This window comes from Coenobita brevimanus, chromosome 8 (genome assembly GCF_032717465.1).
Source record: "Coenobita brevimanus isolate Jiangsu-jjx chromosome 8, ASM3271746v2, whole genome shotgun sequence".
Classification (NCBI taxonomy): domain Eukaryota; kingdom Metazoa; phylum Arthropoda; class Malacostraca; order Decapoda; family Coenobitidae; genus Coenobita; species Coenobita brevimanus.
In genome coordinates, this window is record NC_136961.1 from 26,224,827 (window position 1) to 26,238,050 (window position 13,224).

Sequence of the window (13,224 nt, forward strand, 5' to 3'; positions counted from 1 at the left end):
TAAGGGCGATATTTACTGAAAATACCTTCCCTGCTAAGTCTCGGATGCAGCAAGCCCTGGTTTTGAAGGGATAAGAAAACCTGTGGATAAAGTTCACCCGCACATGGAAAATGAACTTCTTCCCATCAGATATCCCTTTCACAAAAGTAGCAGTTTCCCTCAGCAACTTTACCCAGACTAATGCCAGGTGACCGTGTGACACAACCATTAATATAGTTGATAACAAGTGCTCGTGGGCCCTTCAGGCCCCTCGCACATGCTCCTGGGGAGGGCTTTCGCATTTATGTGCTGTTCTAGTGTAACGTTGTCACTTGGATTTTTTGCAGCCAACCAATTGATCGTGTTATTTGCAGCTTCGGGAATGGAACCCAAGTTGTCCGAACGCAAGTCCAAAGTACACACACAGACACATGGCTCCTGCTGCAGTTTATTTTAGTTCTACATCTGGATAAAAAATTCTACGGATATCCTATGCCGGCCTTCGGGAGCAGCGTTTTTGGGTCAAAATGTGATCGCTCATTAAATATAGTAAAAGTTTTTCAATCGTGATGGGACCAAGTTTTTTCACATTGGCGATTTTTTTTTGCGATTTTTTTGCCAATTTTGGTGCAATTTCAATGTGTAGTTTCGGCTTCCCAAAACACACACACACACACACACACACACACACACACACACACGGCTAATGGCTACAGTATATAAGAGGATATGGAAACTACCTTGAGCTATTTTTTTTCTTTATTACAGACTCTGTACAAGAGCTACCGAAATAAGAAATATAGGTTTGCATCATTCCATCCAGTGCCAGATTCATTAATTCATTGTTACCGGTATATCATTTGGAAAAAACGTAAGTCACAGTGTTCTCCAACACAAATACGAGGACGCCTATCACACATCCCAAGCCAAACACCACGAACATTCCCTGAAAAAAAAAAAAAAAAAAAAAAAAAACAAGTATTAATACTCTGCAACATCTCTCTCTCTCTCTCTCTCTCTCTCTGATTCCATCATTATATATATCCATATCTCCTTTTCACATCTCATGGCTTCTTTGAAACCTTCCTTCCTTTCTGCCTTCCAAATAAATTTTATTCATTTCAGCGACAGTTACTCAACTTTCTCAGCAGTTACGATCTTCCGGATAAACTCTACGGTTTCTTCTCTTGGCATCGTGGATAATTTACTTCCATATCTCGCTCATCTCCAGTTTTTTACCTCCTTTATCATTTCTCAACATTTCTCAGCCTTAAGCCTTAAACCTCAGGGAATGACTTGTATTTTATTCTGGTTGATGCCGACGATTTTACTCGCAGATGTAAAAGCCCGAGATGTGAGGGTTAAGAAATTATCCCTTTTTATTCTGGCAAACTCCAAGGGATCTTTTTCGCCACTGGGAAACCTTCCGAAGTCTTTGGGATAAACCCAAGAACAGACTGAACAACCCTGGAGGTAGCACACACGCTGACATAACCCAGTTTTACCTACAGCCATTCTTCCCACTTCTTACACACTAATGCTTCATGCCCAGCCGACTTCTCTGACAAAGGACATTACTGTACACGCATGCATGCATCGCAGTCCATGTATTTGAAGCTGAAAAATTCTAACATAATCCAAAGTTGGTCACTGAGGAAAGAAGAAAACAAAAAAGAATAAAAGTAAACCAGAATGGGATAGGTGTAAAACCTCACATAATAATATTGGCCACTTTTCTCATAGAGACAATGTGACACAATTATACAGCCTTCCGAACAGTAATTGTATGCCCCGAGATTATGTTGGTAGGCCTGCCAATCCTAGTATATAGATACATGCTTTAACTACTGTGTGTCATAGTGTCCATCTTTAGTTGAGTAATGCAATAAGACAGCGAAAGATATCAGTAGGTGTAAGCCAATTTCGTGAAAGGCTATGACAATGCCTCATGTTTTTTGTGATGTCTTTATGGGGACTGTAAAACCCATGGGTGATATTTACACTGTTCCGATTCATGCCTCAGACAAACCTCTAATAGACTATGTCACTTAATATGGAAATAATATTGTTATAATAATACTGTTATACTGTTATACAATATATGTCATTGTTATGTTGTCATGGTCTACAGCAATATGCTTCCAAGACAAAAATAATCAAACTTCACTCACTTTAAATAACTGAGAACGAAAATTTTGCTAAAAAAATGTCTAATTGGCTTATTTTTAAGATATTCCATTTGTTCAGTATCTACGACCATTCACTTTTGAATTGCGTCGGTTGATTTAGTAATAATTGAACTTGGTTCTTATTTCTAATCAGAAATGATCAAAACACGAACAGATATTTGACTGAATGAGTAAATAAGTATTTTACTGAGTTTGGACAGTTTTAGTTGTTTTGCCAAGATAATGCATGATGCAATCTGAAATTGGTGGTGTCATGCACTGCACTATATCATTCTCAGACGTCACTGGTAATGCAATCATTAGTCAGGTTACATCACTGAATATTTTGCCATATACTGTATAAACCATGCAAATCATATGGTGTCAGTCTCATTTGTATATTACTGTTTGATTTTGCTGACGGACATATTTCTTCCTAGCCAAAGCGTACAGTGATGCCTTTTACTTGTTTGAACAGAGCAGATATTGTCTGTTATATTTGTGATGAAGAGACATTTGCGTCACAAAAGCACAGTATTACCACTGTGGTTAAAAAGGTTTACAACCTATATTTTGCCTGCAATATAGAAGATCCAAACAAGTGCTGGACTCCATATATATGCCGCAACATTTGTACAACAAATCTCCCCCAGTGGTATATCAAGAAAAGGAAATCCTTGTTGTTTGCTGTACCAATGACTTGGAGAATACCAACAGATAATTATAGCAAAATACTTGTATGTGGTGCCCCAGTCAGAAAAGCTTTGTGAAAGAAGAGGAAACGGACTGTACAATTTGCAAACATTCCACCAGTTATTCGCCCAGTACCCCACGGGGATGGTTTGCCTGTTCCCGAAGCATCAGAATCCTTCTCAATTGAATCAGACCAGGAAAAGGGGAACTGTGAAACATCTAGTTCCGAATCATCAAGGTCACTTGACCCAGTTTTTGCCCCATCAGCTTCCACTGAACACATCTCATAACATGAGGTGAACTGAATGATCTTGTGAGGACTGAGAAATCTAAAATTGTCCAAGAGCAAGGCAGAGTTGTTGGGCCCAAGACTACACAATGGAATTTCCTGGCAGATGATGCTAGGGTTTTCTTGTTCTGTGGTCACCAAAGGAATCGTGTCCAGTTCTTCATGGAAGGTGATCTTGTAGCCTGTAACAACATCCATGGTCTGATGGCACAACTCAGCATATTTCATAATCCACTTGAGCAGAGGCTTTTCACAGTCTCATATAAGATGAGCCTTAAAGCTATTTTGATACAGATTGACAATGTTTTGCCATCCACTCCAGTAGGTCATGCAGTTGGAAACTTATGACAACATTTAACAACTTATGAGGTGCATTATCTACGATCTACATCAGTGGCAGCTCTGCAGTAACGTAAAGGTTATTGTCATTTTGCCCGATTTGCAGAGTGGATATATAAATTATTACTGTTTTCTTTGTAAATGGGATAGTTGTACAAGAGAGTCTCGCAACATCAAGAGAGATGGCTGCTTCAACACTCATTGGAGGCAGGGAGGAAAAAGTTTTCTATTCACCACGTATGGAATCAAGTAGGATCTTGTTACCACCCTTGCACCTGAAGAACTTTATAAAAGCAATGGACAAAACCCAAGTGGCCTTCAGGTACCTTTGCATGAAATTCCCCAGGTTAAGTCAAACAAAAATAAATGAAGGTGTTTTTGTTGGTCCTCAGATTCGTGAACTCCGAGATGATGCTTTTGACAATGCACTATGTGTCAAAGAAAAGGATGCTTGACAAGTCTTCAAACTGGTAACAAGAAGGCGCCTTGGAAACAACAAGGAAGACAGCTACAGGGAGTTGTTGGAAAACCTCCTTATGACATACAGTGCAGTGAGCTTGTCTGCAACTTGTCAGTTAAGATACATTTTTTGCACTCCCTTCTTGATTTCTTTCCATAAAACTGTGGAGTACTGAGCAACAACAATGGCGAGCGATTTCACTGGGGCATTGTTGCAATGGAGATATGCATCAAGGCAAATGATGCCCACCAATTCTTGTGGACTATTGTTGGGCAGTGACCAGTGATCAGGGATGCTCCATATTAATATATACAAAAGACAAGCCCATAAGTGCATTGCAAAAGCTGAGTAGTTACTGAACTGTTTACTGATACATAATAACTGTTTAATATACATGGCACATCAAATATATTCATGTAAACATATCACTAACAGTTGGAAATACACTGGTTTGAAATTTATGTTTAACACTGTACTGTCGGCATTATGGACATAAATGTGAAATATAAAAGACTGAATATCTTAGAAAAAGTAGCCAATCAGCTGTTGTCATGCTTGAATTCAGCTCATTAAAATCCAGAAGAAGCAGCAAATATTACCTCCGATGAAGAGAATTTTTTCACATTTATGGAGCACTGTTATCTGCCATGGCATTTTAATACACCCTTGAGCACTTGCAGATGAATGCGACATTAGATAATATTCATCTGTCATATTCTGTGTTCCAAGCAGTTCGACAGTTAGCTCGGTTCATGGAACCATGGGTGTTATGAGTCCATATTATAATTACAAATCATAATAGACAAATAGATAAATAGATAGATAAATAGACAGATAAGCAGCTGTATGCGAGCCTGGGAATGGGAAATGATCTTGCAAGTTACACTGAGGAAAAGCTGACGACAGACTAGGAAGTAGCCAGTCAGGAGATGATGCAGTTAGTTGTCAGCAATACACCAGGTGAACAAAGCCTTGTTGACCATACACACACATACTCACACACAGGCTTCTAGAACTTTCCAACCACAGTGAACACAAGTGACACGACTCCTGTTTCACCAGAATTTAGGAAAGAGAGCTCAGAAGGAGAGAGGCCATAGAAGCGGCAGGGAGTGGGAAGAAAGGCTTAGCGACTTGGAAGAGAGAGAGAGAGAGAGAGAGAGAGAGATAGGGAGATAGCTAGCGGGACTCTACCTTATACTTCGATCTGTGTGAGAGACTTGTTAATATTTCCAAGACAAATAAAAATAGTCCCATACTATTCTTTACCTCTCCTTGTCATTGAATGACAAATGGGAAAGAAGATTATCTACTTACAAAGCTACTCAAGTATAACAACTGCTTGTCCACAAGTCTAATATATATAACTTCTCTACAAGTAACTACAAAGTCATTTTATGACATTTGGTAGCAGCGAAAAGAACGCACCTCGTCTTCGAATCAACAGTGAATTTCTACAAAAGCAGGCAACACTCTACAAGATTAACTTCAGTTCTACAGTGGACGAACTATACTTCAACCATCTACAATCAACTACAAGTAACAACTCTACGAGTCGTCTGTATAATCTTCTACACGCACCTACAAGTAGCGGCAGTCTTCATCCTAAAACGAGTAAATCACAAGAAAAAAAGGACCACGAATACCTCGAGGAAGAACAACAAAACAAACAAACGGAAGAATGAGACACGACTCACAACTCATAACCACCAGACCTCACCCTCCTCTCTCTGCTACATCCACCCAACCTCCACTGCTGACGCAGGAGTGAAGAGGTCAAGACGACGAAGCAAATACCAAGTCCATATTCACAACTCATCTTACTCACTCGTCTTCACTCAAGTTACTCATCGTTACTCATTCACTCACCATAGCTACCAGTGTGGAAAGTCGACGTCATCATGCGTGCTTGCTGAAAATACGCCACGTCGGTCAACACACCACCTGCACCACCACTCACACCATTTCCACCTCGGTAAAAATTAGTGAGTTACATAGTTACTTCATTTATACAATACACAGTGATAGACAATAAGCTTCTGCACAAACATATAAAACGTGCTGTATAGTTACAACTTAAATACATATACGTACTTCAGTTATCTTCATAATTCAATCATTAAATACTTGCACCAACAATAAATATTCTACACCGTATATATTCATTCATTTATTATAGCATTTATTTACTACCAACGAGTGTTACCATTTATACCTACATAAAATACGTGTTTCATACATACAGCTATACATTATTACATCTACAAAGTAATAAAGAAAATATACCATCACAGTTACTCAGTGAGCGATTAAAAGAACTGTATTAAACATTTATTAATTGAAACTACCTAGTGGAAACAGATAAATTTAGTTACAAGGAAAATAACTGTAAGTGTTACTACATATGCCAAAATACCACATAAACTACAAACAAAAAAGCAAATTGTTGTCTCCACAAGCAAGTGGCATGGCACATCATCACTATCATCGACCGCAGCATGACCGGATTCATATGTCAGGGCTGCAATTATTACAATTATCTAACGACAAACGATTGCATTATGTTACACTTGCTACAATTATGTAACTACAAACGATATGTAACAATTATGTAACGACAAACGATTGCATTATGTTACACTTGCTACAATTATGTAACTACAAACAATATGTACCATTTATGTAACAGTTGCATTAACAAGATGTAACTTTTATGTAACTTTAAGTACAATTATAAGGCCAAGACACTTATGTGACAGTTGCATTAAGAAAATGTAACTACAATTATAAGGCCAACACAATTATGCATTACCACAATATTTTGTAACAATTCATAAAATGTTACAATTATGTATTACCACAATGCTACTACAATGTTATAAGTCATACAACTATACCACAATTCTGTATTACCAGTATCATCATACAAGTTAGGTGAAATATTAGACTTACTAAAGGGATAACTCAATATGTAATATATAACCTAGCAGTATTGCCATTGCACAATTATATGCATACGTCTGTTGTACATGCACGTCTTACAAAGTGTCATACAACACATTTATTCAAATATGTATACAACTTGTTTAAAATGTAATATTAATGAATAATCACTATTTACTATAAATATTATATGTATACAATATTATAATCAATATTATGTACTAATAGATTAGCATATGTCAATGATAATTGCTGTCGGAGGACCTTCAGCTGAGCGCCCGAGCATATGTTATGAGTCCATATTATAATTACAAATCATAATAGACAAATAGATAAATAGATAGATAAATAGACAGATAAACAGCTCTATGCGAGCCTGGGAATGGGAAATGATCTTGCAAGTTACACTGAGGAAAAGCTGACGACAGACTAGGAAGTAGCCAGTCAGGAGATGATGCAGTTAGTTGTCAGCAATACACCAGGTGAACAAAGCCTTGTTGACCATACACACACATACACACATACACACAGGCTTCTAGAACTTTCCAACCACAGTGAACACACGTGACACGACTCCTGTTTCACCAGAATTTAGGAAAGAGAGCTCAGAAGGAGAAAGGCCATAGAAGCGGCAGGGAGTGGGAAGAAAGGCTTAGCGACTTGGAAGAGAGAGAGAGAGAGAGAGAGAGATAGGGAGATAGCTAGCGGGACTCTGCTTTATACTTTGCTCTGTGTGAGAGACTTGTTAATATTTCCAAGACAAATAAAAATAGTCCCATACTATTCTTTACCTCTCCTTGTCATTGAATGACAAATGGGAAAGAAGATTATCTACTTACAAAGCTACTCAAGTATAACAACCGCTCGTCCACAAGTCTAATATATATAACTTCTCTACAAGTAACTACAAAGTCCTATGACATGGGGACGTTATACTGTTACTTGGCATCCCAGCAAACATTAACCCGTCACGTCCCGAGGTTTTCCGCACCTCTGACATCCCCCAATCCCGAGGTATTTTCGGAAAAAATTTTTTTTGGCTAAAACCTTCGCTTTTGGTGAGAAACATCGAAAATTCATAGAGAAATCGCTCACCTGAGGTTTAAAATACTCATTCCATGTAGGAGTTCCTCCTTACCTGACTGGGTTTTCTAAAATGCTGGCACCAAAGAAAACGAGTTCTATGGGAGGGTAACTATTTTATCCACTCATAAACGGTATTTATTTATTTACTTGGTACGAATTTATATGTAGTATGAGAGTATATTGGTTTTTTAAGCAGTAATAAAGGCATTATAAGCATTGTTTCACTCACTAACTAATCACAATACCTGACCTTTTTTTGCCACATTACCTGATTATTATTTCTGACTGTTTCTTCTTCTAATGCTATGTAAACATTGTCCTTCACATTGTCATCGATTGGGGAATCACTCTGGCCCTGAATATCTTTACTGGCCAGGTCACTGGTAACAGGTGAATTGCCGAGACAATGGCGTGAGGGGGGGAGGGGGGAGGTTATGCGGTGTAAGGCATTGTCCTTGCTTGGCATCTTGTAGAGGAATACAGGAAGGTGTCCCGTGTATACATAAGAAAAATCACGCGCGAAAATTGAAAATTTTGCAAATTAGGGACCTTGCAATTGCACGACGTACCGGTACGTCGCCGGGACTGGCAAATGCAAATCGTTGCAACGTACCCATACATCGACGGGACGGGGCGGGTTAAAGTGTCTAAATCACATGGCCTACAAGTAACGGTAGTGGCTTTACATACGGAATAAAAAATTACTTTACTTCGTTGTATGATATGAGAGTAAGTAGTATGCTGCATATATAGTTATTATGAGGTCTACAAAAACAGAGAGAAAATTGCAGACCACTGTCAAAAATACGAACCCTATCAAACCTGCCATTACAGAAACTTTGGCTCCAGGGGGCCGGTAGCCCTACTTTTTGTGGGAGATTGTGCAATAGATAAAAAAAAAAAAAGTACCACAGAAATAGGGTCTGATGATATCTTACGTTCATTAATATAACTTCTGATGTTCTGAGGCTAAATATCTTATATCATCTGAACATATGAACTGAAAATAACGGTAATGACAAGGAAACATTGAGGAAACAATCAATATGCCATCCTTAAGAAACCAACTGCATCAACGTAGGGTAGAATATGTGAGCTGGTTGAGAAGACATTTTAAGGGACTGTTAAACACAGAGAATGAAAGTAATGCAAGTATAAGTGGCTGAGATATGACTGGGAGAAGGAAGGAGGTGAGATGGGAGGAAGAAATCAGTATGAGGAAAGAGTGGAAGCAATGAAAAAATTCAAAATGCAAAAAGTCCCAAGAATTGATGGAGTGTGTGGTGAAATGCTGAAGCATGGGGGAGAGGTAGTAGTAGAATGGATATGGAAGATGTGCAGACTGGCCTGGGGAGGAAGGTAGAGTTCCGGAGGATTAGAAGTCAGGTACAATTATTCCCCTGTACAAAGGAAAAAGGGAAAATGAAGTATGTGGTAACGATAGGGGCTTTTGTCTTTGTGCAGTAGGGAAAGTAGATAGTTGGTTACTTATTGACAGTTAGGGAGATAAACGAAGAATCAGTTGATAAAGAACAGGGAGGAATTAGGAAGGGAAGAGGCTTTAGAAAATATGAAGAATGTTTGGAATAAATGGAAAGCTGTTGAATGCCGTGAGGAGTGCTAAGGCTGCAGTGCAAATGGATAGTAAACTGAGCAAATTTTTCTATCTGAATGGTGCACTAAACATGGATGTGTCATGTCCTCATGGTTGTTCAATCTGTATATGGATGGGGTTATAAAAGAGAGACCAGGTAGGGAAGTGGATGTTGGAACGACCCTAATGAGAGAGGGCAGCATTCCGAAACTTCCTGCACTGTTGTTACCTCCGCACAGAAGGTTATGCTTTACCCCCCATTGGTTGTTGTTTGTTTGTCTATTAGCAGACAAAAAGTTATAAACAGATTTTGCTGACATTTTGTGGAAGGGAGGGCCATGGCCCAAGGAAGAAATTATTAAATTTTGGGCCTTATCAGGAGTGTCCCGCACAATATCTCAGAAAGTTCTCAATGAAATTCTGTGAAAAGGTGCGCCATGGACAAAGAAAGAATTGATTAAATTTTGAGGCAGATCAGGGTCCGGATCATAACCACACGAATCTGGATCCGCGATTATTCAAAACGTTATAAACAGATTTTGATGAAATTTTGTGGAAGGATGGGCCATAGCCCAAGGATTAAACGATAAAATTTTGGGCCAGCTACGAATCCAGAGCCAGAGTATCCACCACAATATCTTCAAAATTTCTCAGTGAATTTCAATAAAATTTTGAGAGAAGGTAGGCCATTGTCCAAGAACAAAATTTATCGAATTTTCAGGCGGATTCAGATCCGGATCCTGTATCCATGGATTCGGATCCGGAACCTTTTAATGGCAATGGCATTGGCGGAGGTATGTGCTTGCTGTGCACTTTTCTGGTTTGCATATGATACTGCCTCACACAACCCTACCCCCACCGTTAAGACTTCTCACTTTTCGCACCCAACAGTCATTCTTCATCCTCTCTACATCCCCAGGCCAATCTCAGTCTACTCCTCCTCATCACAAAACCAATACATTCTAGTCCTAGCCTTTCACTCTACTCGCCAGTCGTAAACCTAGCCCCCGCCCAAGCCCTGCATTCAAGGAAGCATTACACATCCAATTAATCATAGTCATTTCCGTATGTTTGAGTCTACGATTATCCTCTTCATTTATTACCCAGATCTCACTGCCATACAACATTACACTCCTAACACATGCTGCATACAAATATCCCTTAGCACGGAGGGAGAGCCCTCTCAGTGTCAGGAGAGGCAACATCTCTCTGAACTTCCTGCAACCAGTCCTTGTCCAGTACCCCTCCAGCACATAACCTGTCCCCCATATAACAAAACTCTTCCACACACTCAAGGGACTCACCAGGATGATCAATCCATTTACGCCTAACATTCTTTACACGCTCTCCCCGACACTGCACACACACGAAATCAGCATTATCTCTATTTACTTCTAATACCATTACACCTCTTATGCACCCACTTATCACAAATTCTGCTCAATATGGAGTTACTTCAGACACCCTTGTGGCAAACCGCACATGACCACTCACGCTCTGCTTTGACAGTACTGCCACCAGCCCTAGATATCATCATTTTTGTTTTTCTGCATTTACTCTCAAACCCCTGTGCCCCATTCCGTTTTTCCATTTCCTAAACCTTTCCTTTGCGTCCCTTTCATTCTCTGCAATCAGCATCTAGTCATCAGCATACAAAATCTCCCATGAGCTTACATTTCTGACGTCTTGTGAGAGAGCTTAAAGCACCATGACAAACAATGAGGAGCTCAAGACTGACCCCTGATGCTCGTCAACATTCACGGAAAACTCATCATTCAAATCTCTGTTCACTGTCATCTGGGTGCGAGCACCCACATACAGAGACATAACACTCTAACTAGCCACTCCTCGATCCCAAGCTTTCTCATTGCCCAAATAAACAAAAACAAAGTGCAGCTCCCTTTCATTTCCTATGTTTTTTCCCTGCAGCTGTCGAACAGTGAATAAGGCATCAGTGGTCTCTTTGCCTGGCATAAACGCGAACTGCATCTCATCATTATTCACTCTTTCCCCAATCATATCTTTTAAGACTCTCTCCGTTACCTTCATTATCCGGCCCAAAAGTTTTGTCTTTATAACTTCTCTTTCCAAGGAATCAACTTCCCCTTGTACACATTTACAATCAAACACTTCAGCCGGTCATCTGAGACAACACACTCACATCTAATCGTATTTATTAACTTAGTAACTAAGCCCACTCTTGTATCTCCTGAGGCCTTCAGCATTTCAGTATTCAACACAGAAACACCTGTCACTTTCCCCTACTGCACCCTGCCTATTGCCCTGCTCACAGTACCAGCATCAGTCAAACACTGGATCTGCTGACTCCAAACCCTCTCTGTTCCAGTCAAACTCCTCATTCAGCAACGGACTATAATGCACTCTCTAGATGTCTTTATTCTCGTCGTGTCCACCACTCCCTTTCCTTCATCATTCTTCTCACTCTGCTCATTTGTATCCCTTTTTTCCCTCTTCCCCAAATTTGCCACATTACATACCACGTTCTTCCTTTCAATGCATTATAGGTTATCCAGCAAGTCTTTGAGACTCCGATTTTGCCCTGTATGCCTCCTTTCTAGCTCAGTGCTTGGCAGCCAAGTATTCCTCTTTGTTCCCAATCCTGTTCTGTTCCCTGAAAAATCTTCTTTGCTTTTGACTGAATAATATTATGTTACTGATGTAAATTATGTCAGCTTTATAAAAGAAACACAACGCACAGACAAGAATGTATAAAAGACAAGAGGGGATAAAAGTATATATAAAAGATAAGCGGCCACGAAAAATTATATAAGAACAAAAGCGTACACGAGAATGAATAAATGGTAATAAGAGAGCAAAGATGAATAATTAAATAACAAAAGAGGCCACAATAATGTATAAACAGTTAAAGTTGCCACAACAACGCATGAAAGATAACAAAAGCAGTTACCTGAATGTAACAATGATAACGAATGTCTGTATAAAAAGATAACAAAAACACACGCAAAAATATATAAGAGATAAAAACACACAAATTTTTAAGGCTAACAAAAGCGGCCATGAGAATGCTGAAATACAATATGGCATTTAAGTTCGCAAACAGAGTAGGTGGGGGGAGCCTGCTGTGAAAAATGAATACATGTCCTAGTGTGACTGCTATTATCCTCTGATTCTGTAATCCAGTGGGATGGTTGGTTACCCAAAAGTTGTTGAGAGAGAGAACGGTGGTGACGGTGATGGTTCTGGGCGTGTTGAGGCAGGACGAGGTGTTAGCCTGCGAGAACCTCATCCATCTGTCATACAGCCCGAATTCCACCAACGCCCTGCACCTGCAACAGAATTGCTAACTACTATCCATTTCAGAGGCGGAGTTGCGCTGTTTTTCGCAAATATCTCCTAAGCGAATCGTTGGATCAGTATGATATTTCAACACAGTACTTTTGACATCCGGGCCTAATTTATGACCCTTAAACCATACTGCTACATATGTTACATTAGGAGTTTACTGAAGGATATTAAGCCTAATCCAGTCATCAAATCTAAGGTGTTATACAAAATCGGACGAGTGCGACTGTGTGGGGTAGCTCCTCCACTAACACCCTGAACAACCCTCTGACCATTCCTTCCCTACCCCCCAATATCGCGTTCACCCCCTCCCCGTTTCCCTCTTCACTCCCAGTCACACCATCCCTCT

The 13,224-nt window shown here is 39.7% G+C and overlaps 1 protein-coding gene across 1 annotated transcript in view; it reads right to left on the bottom strand.

Moving 5' to 3' along the window:
* Positions 1-720: 720 nt before the first annotated feature.
* Positions 721-13,224, bottom strand: part of LOC145407125 (glutamate receptor ionotropic, delta-2-like) — a 101,818-nt gene continuing 89,314 nt past the window's right edge. The window contains exons 8-9 of the mRNA XM_080278147.1: positions 12,730-12,859; positions 721-925 (exon numbers count right to left, since the gene is read on the bottom strand). Coding sequence (XP_080134273.1) covers positions 836-925; positions 12,730-12,859 — 220 coding nt within the window. The 3' untranslated portion in view covers positions 721-835. The remainder of the gene's footprint in view (positions 926-12,729; positions 12,860-13,224) is intronic.